The sequence below is a fragment of the Alnus glutinosa genome, chromosome 14 (genome assembly GCF_958979055.1).
Source record: "Alnus glutinosa chromosome 14, dhAlnGlut1.1, whole genome shotgun sequence".
NCBI classification, from domain to species: domain Eukaryota; kingdom Viridiplantae; phylum Streptophyta; class Magnoliopsida; order Fagales; family Betulaceae; genus Alnus; species Alnus glutinosa.
In genome coordinates this window covers 622,510-640,795 of record NC_084899.1, presented here as the reverse complement: position 1 = coordinate 640,795, position 18,286 = coordinate 622,510, and the positions used below count along the sequence as shown (strand labels likewise).

The window sequence follows — 18,286 nt, the reverse complement described above, 5'->3', positions numbered from 1 at the left end:
TCCAACCAACGTTCAAAGTGTTTTAAGGAGTTTTTCTTTTTTGATTTTCTATTTATGCTATGTTTGTTTCGACGTAAAATGATTTCGACGAAATTATTTTCAGAGAAAATGATTTTTTTGAAAATATTTTTCGGTGTTTGGTTCACACGAAAAAATTACGAAATATAAAAATCAGAGTTTGGCAAATGTCGCCGGAATCCGACAATGTTCGGTCGCCGTCGCCGGATTCTGGCGAAAAAGTTTGATTAGATCCGACCAAAATGGCCGGATTCTGGCCGGAATCTTCCAGATTCGGCCGAATCAATAGCCGGAACCGGTAAATTCCGGCCGGAATTTGGTCATCCCATGGCCGGATTCCGGTGCCGGCACAATTTCGGCAACCGGATGTTCTCGGACTCTGGCGCCGACTGGATTCCGACGACCGGATGTTGTCGGACTCCGACGCCGACCAAATTCCGACGACCGATAATTGTTAAATTCTGACGATCGGATATCAAACATGCGTGTAAGGACGAAGAGTTTTATTTCGAAAAACGATTTACGGTTTTAAAAATCGTAAATCGTTTTCCGAAAATTAAAGAAGCTTTTACGGTCAAACCGAAAATGATTTTCGTTGACCATTATTTTCGCCCCTACCAAACACTGGAAAATGCCGAAATCGTTTTCCAAAAATCATTTTACGCTGAAACAAACGGAGCATTATTGAATTTGGAGTTCTTTTTTTGTAAGTTAATTGTTGAATAATTATATAATAAATCCACCCCTCTGTGCTTTGTTTGGCAAAGTTTTTTTTTTTTTTTTTAGATATGTTTGGCAAAGTTTTAAGTTTTGAAAATGTTAAAAGTAGGGATTCTAAATTTTTTATTTTTTCAAAAGTTGGTTTTTCAAGATGTGTCACAATTTTTTGTATTTTTTTTTTATGTAATTTACCATTTTGAAAAATATGCCACAATCTCACATTATTTGAAAACTAACTTTTGGAAGAAAAAAAAAATGAGATGTTTAACATTTCTCAAATAAAATTCCTTTAGTAAAATATCAGGGTATGTTTCAAAAATGAAAAATGAAAAATAATAATAATCATATATATATATATATATATATATATATACAAGCCAAGTTCTAACTTAGAGTTGGCATAGAATTGTGACACGTGACGTGAACTCATCATTTATAAACATTGAACCGGTCTTTTAAGTAAAAAAACTTGTGAATTTTAAATGTTGAACTGGTTTTGTTATGATTTTAATAAACTTATTGTGCTTTAATGAAAAAATCATGGGTGTGAATCTTCATGAGACCAAAATAAATATTTTTTTCGCATTATAGCATTAAGTGGTGAGAACTTTTTAAAAAAATCTAAAATTAAAACATTTATTTATAGATATATAGAAGCCGAGTTTTAACTTATAGTTAGCCTATAATTGTGACACATGGCGTGAACCCACAATTTTTAAACATTGAACTGGTATTTTAAGTAAAAAATCGGTGAATTTTAAAGGTTGAACCGATTTTGTCATAATTTTAATAAATTTATTGTGCTATAATGAAAAGATCATGTGTGTGAATCTTTGTGAGACAAAAATAAATACTTTTTCGCATTATAACATTAAGTGTCATTCATTAAGTGGTGATAATTGTCACATCGACGATATACAAAATTTCTGCTAATTTTCTATTTTATGCTTTGGTAATCAAAATCATGGTTTTATTCTTACTGTTTTTTTCATACTCATTTTCATTCTAAATTACACCTATATGAACAAAGATTTTAACACGTTTTAATTTAAATAAATGTTTATTGCACATACTGTGTACATAAAATCCTACGTGGTACACACTAAAAAAAATAAGATTAAAAAACGTAATACGTATCACATTAACAATATTATAGATTTTTACTATTAATCCTACTTTTAATACTTTAATAATCAGAATCCGGGTTTTTTTCTTTACACTTCTTTCCATTTTAAACTACACATTTGAGAATATTTTAAATGTTTTAATTTATATGGATTAAAACTAAAATTATGGTTTTTTTTTATAGTAAAATTTTATGTTATTTATATATTTATACAATGCTTTATGTGCAATAAAGATGTTTTTTTAAGTTTCAAAATTAAATTATAATTAATAATTATGCGCATTGCACAAGGTATAAGCTAATAATAATAATAATAATGGAGCTAGATTTCATGGTGGTGTCAGCGCTAGACGGTCCCGATAGCCACGACGAGGCTACTATATAGATATAACGACTAGTGCGAGGCCACCAAATAACCCTGGTGGCCACTGCAAGCCAACAAGCAACCTTAGAGCATTCACAGCAGCTTCCCAACCATTTTTCATAAAATATAAGGAACAAAAATATTTTTTACTTTCCGATCAAAAACACCCAACAGCAGCTTCCCTTCATTTTTTCCTATATTATTAAAATATTTTTTTTTTTACTTTTACTTTAATTAAAAATAGAAAAAAGAAGATAAAGTAGGAGAGATATAATATAATTTTGGAATAAATAATTGAAGGGGAAGTGAATAGTACTTCCCAATGTGAGTAATGCTACACATCATCCATTTGTCTTCATTTTGTCCCCCCAAAATTGATGTAGCTCTTCAAATCACCATTGAATTTTTGATATATGACTATTAAATTTTGATCCAATGATAATTTTAAGAGCCATATCAATTTTTGATATATTCTCACAATCCCTCACCATTTATTTGAAACTGATCTCCAATTATCAAACGATGAAGGCAGGGGCAAGGCAGGCGAAATCCCTAAACTCTTGCAAGCGGAGAGACTGACACGTCTCTCCTACCTTAGCGGATCAGAATATCTGACGAGGCGATATCACCGGTTCATTTTGACCAACTCCAATCATCGGAAAACACGTCCAAACAAGATGGCTATTCTAGTAATTTAGACAACTCCTTTCGTCTAAGTTCGAACAACCAAAGCACCCACTACGACGGACACGTATGCAGTGCGCAATCACTGATCCGTTTACGACTTTACTTTGCAATTATTTGGCAACCAAAGGCACTTGTTTTTGCCAATCTGAAAATTGGAGCTCTGGTGTTTGCAGAGATGGGGTTCGCCAAGAAAGAGTATGAATTTCTGGCTGAGATCGGTCTGGGACCCGAGAATCTTGGTGGGTACGTAAATGGTGCATGGAAAGCAACTGGGCCGGTTGTCTCCTCTGTGAATCCTTCAAACAATCAGGTTTTTGGTTTTGGCTTACTTTTTTCATTGTTCTGATTATAGAAGCTGAGCGTCAGATCTTTAAAGAAAGTATTCGTTTTGCATTCTTGTAGAAAGTTTTAGTTTCTGATTGTGAAACTTATGGGGGATAGGATTCTGGACCTGGTTGAGTGTAATTTTGGCTTATTTGCAAGTTTTAGTCTAATTTTTTTTTTTGATGAATAAGTTTTAGTCTAATCTGAAGTTGTTTTCAGTTTTCACATTTTTTTAAGTGAGGGAGTGAAATTATGGTCTTTGTATTATTGAATAGAAAACAATTGGATTTGAGCTTGATTACCAAATCCGCAACCTCAATGTATTGTGAATAATCTTTTTCTTGGAGGTTCAATAATCCCATGACAAAGTTTTTTCTTATGTGTTTTTGCACTTACGCTGTGTGGGTTTTTAGTTTTTCCTGTACTAAGTTATGATTCTCGTGAATTTTGGATCTAGACAATTGCTAAAGTCACGGAGGCATCTATTCAAGATTACGAAGAGGGAATGCGTGCTTGCAATGAAGCGGCCAAGAAATGGATGAGTGTAAGTTGATCATGTTCTTTGCTGTTGACATCGTAGAAGCACGTCAAATGTCAGCATTCAGTGAGGATGCCGAAGTTTGTTTGACAGTTAATACATTATTTTCGCAGATTCCTGCACCAAAGAGAGGTGAAATAGTTAGACAGATAGGAGAAGCACTAAGAGCCAAATTGGAGCTTCTGGGTAGGCTTGTGGCGCTTGAGATGGGAAAGATACTTCCTGAAGGAATAGGGGAGGTTCAGGTATGGTCCTATACTATTCATTGGCTAAATATGTTCATTCTTTAATATTCCGTTGGGCAACAACATCCATTTTTATAGGGCAAGAAGCAAAGGTTGGGGTTGTGCCCTGAGGCATCTTCCTTAATTGTCACTCTTAAGCAGGCCTTTGGTGATGGCCTCAGCTGCTCTTAGGACTTAGGACTATATAATATTATCAACTAAATTGATAAATCTGGAGTTGGAATAATGATGTCTTACACTTCTTTTTAGTTGTTCTGTGCCCAGCAACTTCCAATGAGGTGGTTTGCTTTAAATACATATTTACCCGCTAGTTGTTGCACAGGGTTTTTTTTCTTAATATTGATCTTTCCAGGTGGTCCAATATCAGAAGCTGTATATGTCTAACCAGTTTGTAACTTTCCAACCTGATTTATATACATTGGTTAGGATGGATAGATGCACCATGAAGAGTAACTAGGACCAATTCAATCACAATTCCAAACATCTGGAATTTGCATTTTTCATCATTTCTATTTATGTATTTCTATTATTTTGAGTATCCTTTTTTCGTTTATTTTTTTTTATTTGCTTATTGTTGGGCATTCCTTGGTCATATGGCATTCCACGAGTTGAGCTTTGAAGCAAATGTTAGTGATTGTTAACCTTTTTGAGTAACTCCAAAGCTCTATCCTTGCAGGAAATTATTGATATGTGTGATTATGCTGTTGGGTTAAGCCGGCAGCTGAATGGGTCTATCATACCTTCAGAACGTAAGCTCCTTCATTACAATACATGTTGACTCTTATTTTTTAATAGCCCTCTGATAGCTAATTGGAATAGCTGCATCAATTATCAGAAGCTTTGCTATAACTTAATATGGAAACTTTTAATTGCTGAGCTTAAAATGTTAATTAACATGTTTCTGGTTTTTTATGGTTCACTTTAATAGAGTCTGCAGTTAAAGATTGGTTTCTATTTTGGTATCGCTGTCTCTCTTGAGCTAATTTATTCCAAAGATGCTAACTTATATCTGCGTTTATTTTTTTCAGGACCAGATCATATGATGTTTGAGGTGCAGTACTGAATCAGACATCGGACTGTGATTAAATTTCAATATTATGTAACTTTGACTATATTATTATCAATTATGGTGTGCATGCTCTAAGTGCAGGTGTGGAATCCGCTGGGAATAGTCGGTGTAATTACTGCTTTCAACTTTCCATGCGCTGTTCTTGGTTTGTTCTTGTTCTGTCTCATGTTCGCTGAGAAAGTTCTCTTTATTTTGTTGATTCATGAACTGATAAGGATCATTTGGATCTACTCCATTTAACTTGTCTGAAAAATATTTAAGGGTCCGGTATTATCATCGGTTTTGTTTGTGGATATTTAGTGCAATGCCTCAAAGGTGTATGCTACCATGAAGTTTAGCATGAGTTGAACAAAATTGGCTAGATTTAATTGTCTTTGTTAGCTATGAATGCAGGGCACCTTTACCACAAGTTTACATTCATAAGATTCTTTCAAGTATAATATGCTATATTCCTGGTGAATAAAAAATAATTTGGACCTATGTTACTCCTGCAAAAATGCAGTTTTGCCTTAATTTACCAAGTTTGCATATCTAGCTAATCCTTAGGTAGATTTATCTTGACCTCTTTCACTCAACAAAACTATACTTTTGTCTAGATCTTACAACTTGCATATTTGGCTATTGATTGTGTGAGTTTGTCTTGCTTCTTTTGCTTGTTTGTATATTACACTGAATCAATGCAAATCTGGAATGCGAGGCTACAGTAATATTCCCTGTTATTCTATTTCAGGTTCTCTCTATATAATACTAGATTAATGTCTAGATGGGTGGATGGCAAAATCTTGTATTGATTAGAATATACTGTCTGTGATTGTAAAACTTCATGTACTGTTCAGATGTGACATTTTGCAGTCCTACATTTATTATTCAGGGGCCTATGTTATGAAACTTGTTTACTTCCAGCCTTTTCAACCATTGATATCTTTCTCTGATGCTTTAGGGTGGAATGCCTGCATTGCTTTAGTCTGCGGCAACTGTGTTGTGTGGTAAGTTACATGTCCATCTCTTGACTTCATGTCTTTTCTTGCATTCTGTTCACTTATTCTTTCAAGCATGTTTTGTTTTAATACCTAGAAATTTCCTTCTGAAATTTAATTGATATGATAAATGTTTATACCACTTATCTCAGTTTAATCTATTTCACCTTTTGCACTTGAATAATCATAATGTTCTATAGACAAAATTTGAGTTACTGATCACTGCATCATAACTCTAACATTATATCCAGTATTTGCCATTTTCGAGTTTTTCTGTTTCTTCTTTTCTCTTGAAGATATCATAAACTTTGGAGTCCCGCCCCCCTCTTTTCCCCTTTCAGCCTAAGCCATCCTTAGTTATTTATTGCCATGACCAACTAAAGTATGATCTTATGAAGTTTTTTCTTCATTTTCGAGAGAAGAAAAAGCGGCTGTTTTAGAGAGCTATTTAATTCTGCTCAATATATCTAGCATCCCTATAGTTGTAACCTTATTTAAAGTTCACTTTCCAATATCATCAGCTCCTTTCCGTTGAGTACAGCAGTATGTTCTGCTATATTCACTTACATAGATTACAAGACTAATTACTTGCAATGTGATGCACTTTAGGAAGGGTGCTCCAACAACTCCATTGATAACTATTGCCGTGACAAGGCTTGTGGCGGAGGTTTTTGAGAAGAACAACTTGCCAGGTGCGATATTCACCTCTTTCTGTGGAGGTGCTGAAATTGGTCAAGCAATAGCGAAAGATGCACGCATAGCGCTGGTCTCCTTCACTGGAAGTTCAAAGGTAGATTGGTGATATGCTTGTGCCATAAGCATCATGTTTTTATGAAATATACAATATAAATACGAAGTTCATCCATTCTTGAAGAGTGAAAACATGAATTTTTGTGTGAGATGAGGCTGAAATGAATTTCATGTAAAAAATTTGAACCAAGAAACCTTTATGATTTACTAATGCCTTTTTTTAAAAAAAAAAAATTAGGGAAAAGTCTCCATACCCCCCCTCTAACTACCACTCAATTGACAATGTCTTTTCTAAACTACCAAAAAGTTGTCAATGTCCCCCCCAAGGCCAGGAAAAAGACAAAAATGACCTTATAATTTTTTTAATAAGACAAATGTTCCTATAAATTTAAAAAATAAAACAATTTAAAAAAAAACAATTTTTTTTTTTTTTAAATAAAAAAACAATTTTTTTTTTTTTTTAAATAAAAAAAAAACGATATACGGAGAAACATGGAGGTGTGTGTGTGGGAAACTAAGTGAGAAGAAACTAGAAGAACTAAGAAGAAACATAGAAGTGTGTGCGTGGAAGGAATAAGAGAACACGTGTTGTTGGGTGAAGTATAAAACACACGTGTGGTAGAAGTTGTTAGGCCAGCTATAATTAGTTGGGCTAGTTGTATTCTGTTAAGCCAGCTAGACTTGGTTGTTAGAAGGCCAGCTGGAGTTAGTTGCAAATAAGTGGGCTAGGCCCAGCGATTGTAAGGCTATATAAGCCATTGGGCTTTCTAGAAAGGGTATGAAAAATATCAGAAATCATTTTGTAACCTTTTACACTTTGGAGCTTGTGATTGGGCTTGAACCAGTCTCTATCTCAATATCAGTTCATATTTTCCATTCTCTATTCTTCTGTTCAATCCACATTTCCATTCATAATTCACAGAAAACCATTAGAAAAATACAAGAATATTACATTTGTGGACTTTACCCAAAAAATTACTCTTGGTGTAAAAGAGCTATTCCTTGCAAAGTCTGATGCCCTACTAAAACAAGCGCACATGTTATTTATGCATATGCAGTCATATCTTTGATGAGTGGCAATTACATACGAGTGTAATGACCATGTAGTCATCTGTCCTCCCCCCTCCCCCCCACTCTCAACTCCCACAGGAAGAAAGGGAAAACTTTGTCTGCCATCCGTTTAAGAGCTTTGTATGATCTATTTAAATTAATTTTTTAGGTTAGAATTTTTACGCTCATCCTCATTTTGTCCTTCCCAAGTATAGGTAGGTTTGATGGTCCAACAAACGGTAAATGAAAGATTTGGTAAATGCTTGCTTGAATTAAGTGGGAACAATGCCATAATTGTCATGGATGATGCCGATATCGTGCTGGCTGTGCGTTCTATTTTGTTTGCAGCTGTTGGTACGGCTGGTCAGCGCTGCACAACATGCCGTAGACTGGTAATATATTTCTATTTATGATTCTGATGACATAGTTCCAACATGGTCATAGAGTTAAGTCTTAACAGCAATTTTCTTCGCTTACTTGGTGTAGTTTCTGCATGAAAGCATTTATCAAAAGGTATTGGATCAACTAATCGAAGTTTACAAGCAAGTCAAAATTGGGGACCCTTTGGAGAAAGGAACTCTGGTTGGACCATTACATACTCAGGCCTCCAGGGACAACTTTGAGAAAGGGATTTCAAGCATAAAGTCTCAGGCATGTCTTGTGTCTCTTGTAATCTACTATTGTTAGTATCTCCAATTCTTTGGCAGTATTTAATGTACTCTAGTGTTTATTGTTCACATAACTACTTGATATTTGTATAATCAGGGAGGAAAAATCCTGATAGGTGGATCAGTTATAGAGTCAGATGGAAATTTTGTACAGCCCACGATTGTCGAGATCTCTCCTGATGCTTCTGTAGTGAAAGAAGAATTGTTTGGTCCAGTTCTATATGTTATGAAATTTAAGGTAGTTTATTCATGATATTCCATCCATTTGCATACATGATTTTGTTTGGGTTTCTTCTCGGATCAAACTTACAATTTTGCATTGGAAAACTTGCACAGACTCGACAAGAAGCCATTGAAATGAACAATTCTGTACCACAAGGACTGAGTAGTTCAATATTCACTCGCAGGCCTGAAGTTATGTTTAAATGGATTGGGTGAGTGCTCAGAAATTGATCTTTGGTGTGTGTTTGGAAGATTTATATAGTTATGCCCTCGAACTTAAAACTAGAGACGTATAGTTTAATGCTATAATAACCTCATTAAACAGTGTTAAGAGTAAAGAATGTCGCTGGGAATTCTATTAAATGTAAAAGTCTGTTATAGTTCTGTATTATCTCTCTTGTTTGTAGTATGTACCATGTGTTCATGCGTTTGGGTATATTATGTAGGCCACACGGCAGCGATTGTGGTATAGTAAATGTAAACATACCTACAAATGGAGCTGAGATTGGTGGTGCTTTTGGTGGCGAAAAGGCAACTGGTGGGGGTCGTGAAGCAGGAAGCGACTCCTGGAAGCAATACATGCGGCGCTCAACATGGTAATATTTTACTCAACATATTGATTTGCTTGGACGTGTGCCCCTGAAACTTTTGATCGGTCTGTTGCATTTTTCAGAATGAATGACTTAACTATTCTTGTCCTTGGCAGTACAATCAATTATGGAAGCGAACTACCGTTGGCTCAGGGGATCAATTTTGGCTAATTAGTAGGCTTCTCAGTGAGGAAGCAGTTGCTGTCTGCCATGACATGGTATCTCTGTTTCACATGGAGGCTCCAGATACTTTCAACAAAATCTGCTGTCAAGCTCGTGCCTCTCCTTCTGCCAATTTTAATTAGTTCCAAAAAAAAAAAAAAAACAGACAAACAAGGAGATTTCAGATGTTTGATATAGAACTGGTCTTATTTCTAGTTCTAAAAATAAAAGCAGTTTTTAGAATAATTCCAGCGGTCTATTTGGAAAATGGGACAACCATGAAAATTGTTTGACAGCTGCTCATGTGGTTCAATACTTCAATCTCAGATAAGATAGCTCTACTCATCCTTAAAATAAGAGGCTTCTGCAAAATTTTTTCCTTTTGGTAAAAGCCAAAAGGCAAAAGTACATCATGTGTCTTTGTGTTGTCCCTTTACGGTAAAAACGTGGGGTCACTGGAGACGGTAAAAACCCTTTTAATTATTACCCTTTCGCTTCCTCTTGAGACGGTGCCCCTTCAAAGCCCTGCCTCATTGGCTTAAATTGCTTGGTTTTTCCAATAGAGTGGACTTCGATTTACCATTAGGATCTTACTATGGGTTTGGTAAACAACTTCTAAGCAAGTACTTGTTGGCCCATGATGTGAAAAAATTTTCCTCCAAATTAAATCAGATATATATATATATATTTTCCATCAAATCTATCAAATCTATTAAACTAACATGTGAAGTTTCTATCCAAACCACGATCGGAGGGAAATCCGTGGGCGGGAGAATTCTCCTAGGAAATTGCAGTGCTACATAAATTGGCATTTGGGCAAGCCGGTACAAATGTGCACGATCTCAATAAACACATGACAACAAACCTTAGATCTAATCGAACCGAATAGATTCTGTATCAATAAATGTCCCATGTTTTCTTTGTCAGATTTGATAAATCTGCAAGTTCACGCTAGCCATGCCAAACAACATGTCAAAGACATGAGAGTCTAAATTATGCGTTCACAACTTAGCCAAATGGACCATTTGTATATATCTAGATTTTCTCTTTTGATATTTTGCTTGATTGGACCTTCCACTTGATAGTGGAAACTGGAAAGGATCCCCTTTGTTGACACTTCCTCTTTGCTCTCCTTGTATTTCTGTTCTGTTTATTTCTTATTATCATCCTAAAAAAAAATAATTGACATATCATGAAGCTTCTGTCTAGGAGAGTCTTAACAGCATTCCCATAGTTATTGCTTCAGTAATTGTGGAATTTACTACAGTTGATCTCCAAATATGGAGTGAAAGAGAAAAGACGAGATAAAATAAGAAATAAATATAAGATTATTATTATTTTAATAAAGCAAGGAATGTTTTAGAGAGCGGGATGTTGGGTGTTTTTGAAAAGTAAAAAAGTAAAAATAGAAAACAAGTTGAGTGATTACTGTGCGAGGAAAGTGTGATGGGCGTCCCAGATTTTGCTGCATGAGATATTATTATGACAAAAATTCTATCTTGAAACTATTCATCTGAGCTTGAACTGCTCTAGTCACTGGTAGCCCCATTGCCGTCTCTGTTTTCCGGAATTTTCTCTGCAACTTCTTCATTCCGTGTCACAATTTGCTTGCATTTACCATATTCTGCACTATTTCCTTGTATGAGTACCTTCCATATAAACGCCATTTCACACAACTGGCCACGCTGAAAATTGACTCAGAACCAGCTATTTACCACCAAAACCATAAAAATTGAATGCGGTAAGATTCCTTTTTTACTTTCTTTTTTTTCCTTCTACACATGCAGCCAAGACGTGAGAAATCAACTCAAGGAATGTTTTGAGTGGCCACCAAAAAGTGAACTCCACTATTTTCTCCTCCATGGATTTGGTAGCCAAAAAACTAGAAGCTCTCCTGTTTATGGAAGAGTCTAAAAGATTGTATATACTATATACCATCAAATCTCACAGATGTCCGAAAAGGCAATAGGGCAATTCAATTGTGGACCTTACCCTGTCTTCTACAGTGTATGAGAGAACAGAAAAAAGGAAGAGATAAATAACAGAAAAACTCAGAGATTTAGCACTGGTGACTGGTCTATCAAAAATATTATATACATAAAATGAAAAGTCAAGGAAATTAAATCTTATGAGAATCAGCATCCATTTTCTAAAAACCATACCACTTTGACAAAGCCATTAGAGCAACAAAAAAAAAAAAAAACAAAAACAGATTTCCCCTGCTTCATATTTACCTTACAACTGTCAAATTACAATAACCCATTAACGGGACAGAGAAGAGACACAACTTCCGGACCGAAGCAGACCCGAACTAGGAACCCTTTGAGCCACATGCAAATCAGTGCTGGAACTGGAGCGGAGCGGTCTTGGGCAGTCCAAGCTTCGCCTGAGAAGCCTGCCCATGGCAGAGATAGGGTGCTCAGGCTCCGCTTCTTTCAGAGAACGCGAGGATCTGAACTTCTTGTAGAAAGTGATGTGGCGGTTGAGCGCTTCCTCGGTGGAGATGAGCCTGTCTGATCTCAGCACCTCGTCTTTCACGGCTTCAACGCAAAGGCCACATATCCATCGGCCTTGGTACCTGTCACGGACGCGAAGAATGTATGCAGGGGTACACTCCTCCGTGAACCCGCAAGAGTCACATTTTACCGACAAGACTTCCATTGGAGGAGGGACTTTGGTGTTGGTTGAATGAGTCTCGGAGCCTGTGATAGCCATTGGTCATGGCAGAACATTGAATTGTCTCTCTGTCTCTCTCTCAGCCTCTATATGTATATCTATGGGACTGTTCTTAGAGGGGCAGGGGAGAGAACAAATATTACCATATATTTTTTTTTTGTGGGTTTATGTCCGATATGCTAATAAAAATGTTACTATATATGGGGTTCTGTGATTGATAATTTCACTTTTAAACCAGGGTTGGTAAGACTGTTGTTAATTAAGGTACTACGACAATCTCTTTAACGTTAATATTTACCACGTCAATTACTAAATATAAACTCTTCCGTAACAATTTACGTGACACTTATTTTCATAAAATATAATATGCCACGTGAATTTATAAACTGCAGAAGAACCTGGTCAGTAAAGAGGGAGGGATTTTACTTGGATATTGGATCATGGCGGTTTTATGAGTGTGAAGGTCTTGATATTAGAAGTCTCTGTTTAGGTGTGGTACCTGAAAACCCCAATCATTCTTGGCCTTATATAATAGATAATGCAGCTCTGCTTGGACTGTGGAAAACCTGTTGCCACGAAATTTTTGACTGTCACAAGAATGTGAGGCTTAAATGTTAATAGCTAAAGTTCTTGTCTTCTTGATGAGCAGGGATAGTGTTTTGTTTGGCAAATTCATTGTGGAGGTGTAAATAGCTAAAGCAATTTACACAAAACCATTGTGTAAAACAGTGTGTAAATTGAAACCAGAGTAAGTCTGGTGCCAGCAACAATAGTAATGGTGCCATTAGTTTGCTTGTAATAACGCTCTATAATTGGGGTGTTCGAATTGTACTGCCATAAGAAAGGGCGCTGCGACGCCCACCTATCCGGACAGTTGGGCCATACACCCTAGGCTTTTGCAGTCTCCTGTGCAATTCAGACATCCCGATTGTAAGACATCTGATCATTTCCGTTGCAAGGCGAAATTATTGCCTTGCCAGATGCTTTTGTAATAATTTTAGTCTAAGTTATCCATTTGAGATTATTTTTATGTAATTTTTCAAGATTTATAATATGACAAAACACTAAAAATAGTTTACATATTCTATTAAAAGTTGATTGAAAAACACATTAACAAGGCCCCATTGAGTTGACTGTATCTATAGCATGTCTTGGTTAAAGGAGAACTACGCCATTCTTTGTGGACGACGTACAATATATACTCTGTTCAAGATGTGATTTGCAGGGTTTTGCTGAAGAGGCATCAAAGTTCTTGCTTCACATGTTAATGGGTCCAGAATCAAGTTAGCAGTTCCAGTCAAATGATTAATTAGTATATATGTTAATTACGCACGTTTTAACCTGGATAAACAGGTACTCAAAAAATGTGCCAAATACCATACTTTCTCTTTTTCTTTTTTTTGGCCAAGCAAAATTTTATTAATGGTGATACCATTTATCAAGTGCCCAAGTAGGCCTCGGTACTACGTCAGAAAAAACTGATAGGACGTCGAACATCAGGCAAGATAGTCCATATTAAGGATGTCAGATGCTCAGGCGAGACGGTCCGTATATAATGACAAAATGTCAGATGCCCAGGAGAGATCGATATGTACTGACAGAATGTCGAACGCCCAAGTGGGATAGTCTGTATTGGAGATGTCGGATGCCCAGGCGAGACAATCTGTATATACTGACAAGATGTCAGATGCCCAAAGGAGAGCAATTTGTACTTACAGGATGTTTCTCAACTAGACGGTGCCACGTGACCCATATTTTGCTATACCTCATTTCTTATAAATAGGTAAATTCCTAAGTCCTTCCTAATGTTATAGCTTTCCATTAGTCATCAGAGTGTTTTTTTGCTAGCACCTTGGATGAGTCACCTCTGCTTATTTCTTTATCTCTCAAAATGTCTATTTGGCTGGACTATCGACGTGCAGTCAACTGCATCAACTATATATATATATATATATATATATATATATATATATATATATATATATAGTTTTTGTGATTTTTTTGAAGCTGCTGGAGGTAAATTTTTGTGAATTTTTTGAGATTTTTCGTATATTTAAGAAAGAAAATAAGTTATAAGGAAAAATTTCTAGTGCTCTTATAGAGAATCTACTATGTACAAATGATCTTTTCATTCTTTTGTAGTTTTTTTGAATTTTTATTACATTTGAGGAAGAAAAGCAGCAATTGAGGTTGTTGATGTGAATGCTCTAAAAAGAGCTTAGAACACACACACACACACACACACACACACACACACACACACACACACACACATATATATATATATATATATAGATTATGTATATATATATTGTCCCACATGGGTTTTGTTATGTATATTTCTTTCATTACTAGCCTATATATATAGGCCTCTCATGTACAGCTTACGTGTGATTCAATATAATACTTTTCTCTCAACATGGTATCAAAGCACAGGTTTTGAATCACCTTTATATATATATATATATATATATATATATTTTCGGCCTCTTCCCAGAACTTTTCCGGTGCCGCCATTCCTCATCGCTCTGTCTTCCTCGGTTTTCCTTCTCCCATTCCTTGTTTCGAGCTGGTTCATATACCAATTGAAAACTTGGGAGACAACCGTGCCAGAGCCGTCGAGAACAGCCAAATCGGAGCCTCCACGCTCCCACAAGTGCCGCCTGAAGATTCTACCGCTGCCAGTGGTTTCTGCCGTTCCGCCATCGATACCGCCGTCCGATCACTCTCGTTGCCGCCCAGATCGATAGCCCAGCCTCCTAGCTGCTCAGGGCCACCGAGAAAATCTCCATCAGACGGCAGACGCGCCTCCACGCGCCGGTCAAATATTCGGCCCTCTGGTTCACGCACCCACGCGCCGCCACCCTTCGCGCATGCAACTCACGCACCAAACCTCTGCTGTGCCACGTCAGCTAGTGCCATGTCAGCACTGTTGACTTCTGCATCCGTTGACCATGTGTTTTCTACTTATTTTTTCGCTCTGATTTCATTTTTCTGGTATGTTTTTGCTTTTGGCATCTCTAGATGGCGCAAAACGAGGTTCTTGCTCATATTCATGTTACGTTGGATGGCACCAACTACACTGTTTGGTCCCAATCTATGGGGAGTTTTCTTAAAGGTCGCAAGCTATGACTCTATGTGACTGGGGATATCCTCAAGCCGACTAAAGTCACTGCTGAAAGCGATGATGCTTTCCGCACTCGTCTTATTGATTGGGACAGCAAACATCATCAGATTCTTACGTGGTTTCGTAACACCACTATTCCTTCTATTGCGGCATTATTTGGCAGTTTTGATGATGCTCAGGGTGCTTGGAATATGCTTGCTTCTCGCTATTCCTTAATTGATGGTTCTCGGGAGTACCTGATTATTCTTGATCTCTTTCGTCTGAAGCAAGAATCTGACCAGTCTATTACTGATTTTTTTGCTCGCATGCAGTTTTTATGGGACCAGTTGGCTCTTTCTGATCCTGCTTGGAAGGATCCTATTGATGCTCAGATGTATGCTGATCGTAGGGACCAACATCGTCTCTATCAGTTTCTGATGGCTCTGCAGGATGATTTTGAGCCTGTTCAGGGGCAACTTTTGCACTGCTCTCCTCTTCCTACTTTGGACCAAGCTGTCTGTGAGCTTGTTCTAGAGGAAACCCGATTGTCTACCTTGCGCTCTCAGCACACTCCGCATACTCATTCAGTATTAGCTTCCCCATCGCCTCTGACCGAGCACTTTGACAAGTTTGACAGGTCTGGCCGTGGACCTTCCAAGAACTGTGACAATCCTTTTTGTCGCTATTGTCACCGTTGTGGGCATACTATTGACAAGTGTTGGCACAAGGCCAAATCTTCTGCATCTGCCGCAGTCATTACCACTACTGAGAGTGCTTCTTCTTCAGCTGCTCCAACTGCTTCCTCTGGCGACTCTACATGATCTGCTCTCACCTTATCTCTAGCTGACTTTGAGGTAATTATCAACTAGGTCCTCGCTCGTTCTGGTAATGCATCTTCCTCTGTCCTCTCCGTCTTGCTAAGTAAATCTTCCTCTTGGCTTTTTGACTTCGCCTGCTGCAACCATATGACGCCATATGCCTCCTCATTTACCACTTCTACCCCTCCATCACATACATCTTTAATTCACACAACGGATGGCTCTTCTATGACTGTTCAAACCATAGGCACTGTCCATACACCGTCTCTTTCTGTCTCTGATGTCTTTCATGTGCCAAAATTGTACTTTAACCTTCTATCTGTTGGACAACTGTGTGAATTGGGTTATAGACTTGTTTTTGACTCCTCTAATGTGTGTGTGCAGGATCCTCGGATGGGCCAGACAATTGGGACCGGGCGTAGAGTTGGGCGACTGTTTGAGCTTTCATCCTTACACCTTTCCATCCCTGGTGTCTCTGCTGCTGCAGCTTCATCACCACCATCTCTTGCTCTTTGGCATTCGCGTCTTGGTCATGCATCTGTGTCTCGGGTACAAGTTTTAGCTTCTAAGGGTTTATTAGGTGCAGTGTCCAATAAGTCTTTTGATTGTATTTCTTGTCAACTTGGGAAACAACTAGCTTTGCCTTCTAATAATAGTGAGTCTATTGCATCTGCTTCTTTTGATTTAATTCATTCTGATGTTTGGGGGCCTTCCCCTATTCCTAGTATGAGTGGCTCACGTTATTTTGTGATTTTTGTTGATGATTTTTCTCGTTACACCTGGGTGTTTTTAATGAAATCACGTTCTGAATTATTGGATATCTATCGTAATTTTGCAAAAATGTTTGAGACCCAATTTTCAAAACGCATTAAAGCTTTTCGTTCTGATAATGCCTTAGAATATACTCAACATGCTTTTCAAAATATCCTAAAACACTATGGCACTGCTCCTCACTTGTCTTGTCCATGCACCTCTCAGCAAAATGGTAGAGCTGAACGTAAACTTCGGCATATTCTAGACACTGTTCGTGCTTTTCTCCTTTCCTCTTTGGTTCCTACTCCTTTTTGGGGTGAAGCCACTCTCACAGCTGTCTACACTATGAACAGGTTACCTACACCTATTCTTGCCCATTGCACCCATCACGAGCGGTTGTTTGGCTCTTCTCCCACTTACTATCAACTTCGTGTTTTTGGTTCTGCCTGTTTTGTTTTGCTCCAATCTCATGAACGCACCAAACTCGAGCCTCGTTCTCGGTTATGTTGCTTTCTTGGGTATGTGGTGGAACAAAAAGGTTATCGGTGTTATGATCCCGTGTCACACCGTCTCCGCATCTCCCGTCATGTGGTTTTATGGGAGCATAAGTTATTTCACGAAGTAGGGAAATTTTGCATACCCTCTTTCCCTCCCTTTACCACACTCCTAGAGCCGCCTCTTTCTCCTTCTACCCCTCGTGATATTTATCCTGAGTCTTCCTCGCTTGAGCTGCAATCTTCAAATGCTCATGATGTCGCTACGCTTGAGTCCCCAGATTCTGCTCCATCCGAGGCTCCAGCTCATACCTCCCCACCTGCTCTTCGCCGATCCACTCGGGTAAAGTCTCTTCCATCTCATCTCCAGGACTTTCATTGTTTTCATGCCTTAGCTGCTTTACATGAACCTCATTCCTATCGTGAGGCTTCCACTAACCCTCTTTGGCAGGACACAATGAAAGAGGAACTTGATGCTTTACACAAGAACCATACCTGGGATCTGGTTGAGTTGCCTCAAGGGAAGTCTGTTGTTGGGTGTAAATGAGTCTACAAAATCAAGACTTGTTCTGATGGTACTGTTGACAGATACAAGGCTCGCCTTGTGGCTATAGGTTTTACTCAGGAGTATGGTGTGGATTATGAGGAGATCTTTGCTACTGTTGCTCGCCTATCTTCTGTGCGTGCACTATTGGCTGTTGCCGCCTTTCGACATTGGTCAATTTCTTAAATGGATGTCAAAAATGCCTTCCTTAATGGCGATCTCAGTGAGGAAGTTTATATGCAGCCACATCCTGGCCTCTCTTTTCCTCCAAACAAGGTCTGTCATCTTCGTCGAGCTCTCTATGGTCTAAAGCAAGCTCCACGGGCATGGTTTGCTAAATTTAGCGCCACTGTCTCTCGTCTTGGCTACTCCATCGGCTCGTATG

The 18,286-nt window shown here is 37.8% G+C and overlaps 2 protein-coding genes and 1 long non-coding RNA gene across 4 annotated transcripts; 1 reads left to right on the top strand and 2 right to left on the bottom strand.

The window, feature by feature from the left end:
- Positions 1-2,845: 2,845 nt before the first annotated feature.
- Positions 2,846-9,756, top strand: LOC133857180 (aldehyde dehydrogenase family 7 member A1). Of its 2 annotated transcripts, XM_062292333.1 has the most exons (15): positions 2,846-2,979; positions 3,089-3,225; positions 3,697-3,783; positions 3,891-4,022; positions 4,699-4,771; positions 5,051-5,073; positions 5,173-5,236; positions 6,032-6,077; positions 6,678-6,858; positions 8,084-8,260; positions 8,355-8,519; positions 8,634-8,774; positions 8,873-8,970; positions 9,205-9,354; positions 9,465-9,756. In XM_062292333.1, the coding sequence occupies exons 2-15, from the start codon at positions 3,091-3,093 to the stop codon at positions 9,517-9,519; spliced, it is 1,527 nt and encodes a 508-aa protein (XP_062148317.1). In that variant the 5' UTR covers positions 2,846-2,979; positions 3,089-3,090; the 3' UTR covers positions 9,520-9,756. The 2 variants fall into 2 exon arrangements, with proteins under 2 accessions (XP_062148317.1, XP_062148316.1); XM_062292332.1 differs by lacking the exon at positions 2,846-2,979 and having other exon boundaries at positions 3,006-3,225.
- A 1,064-nt stretch (positions 9,757-10,820) lies between these two features.
- Positions 10,821-11,440, bottom strand: LOC133857788 (uncharacterized). The gene is made up of 2 exons (XR_009898380.1): positions 11,270-11,440; positions 10,821-11,186 (listed from the first exon to the last, which is right to left on the bottom strand). It is a non-coding gene; the product is annotated as an uncharacterized LOC133857788 (long non-coding RNA).
- A 143-nt stretch (positions 11,441-11,583) lies between these two features.
- LOC133857787 (uncharacterized) lies at positions 11,584-12,354 on the bottom strand. Its single transcript, XM_062293134.1, has one exon. It carries the CDS (start codon positions 12,223-12,225, stop codon positions 11,773-11,775), a length of 453 nt encoding a protein of 150 aa, XP_062149118.1. The 5' UTR covers positions 12,226-12,354; the 3' UTR covers positions 11,584-11,772.
- Positions 12,355-18,286: the final 5,932 nt, after the last annotated feature.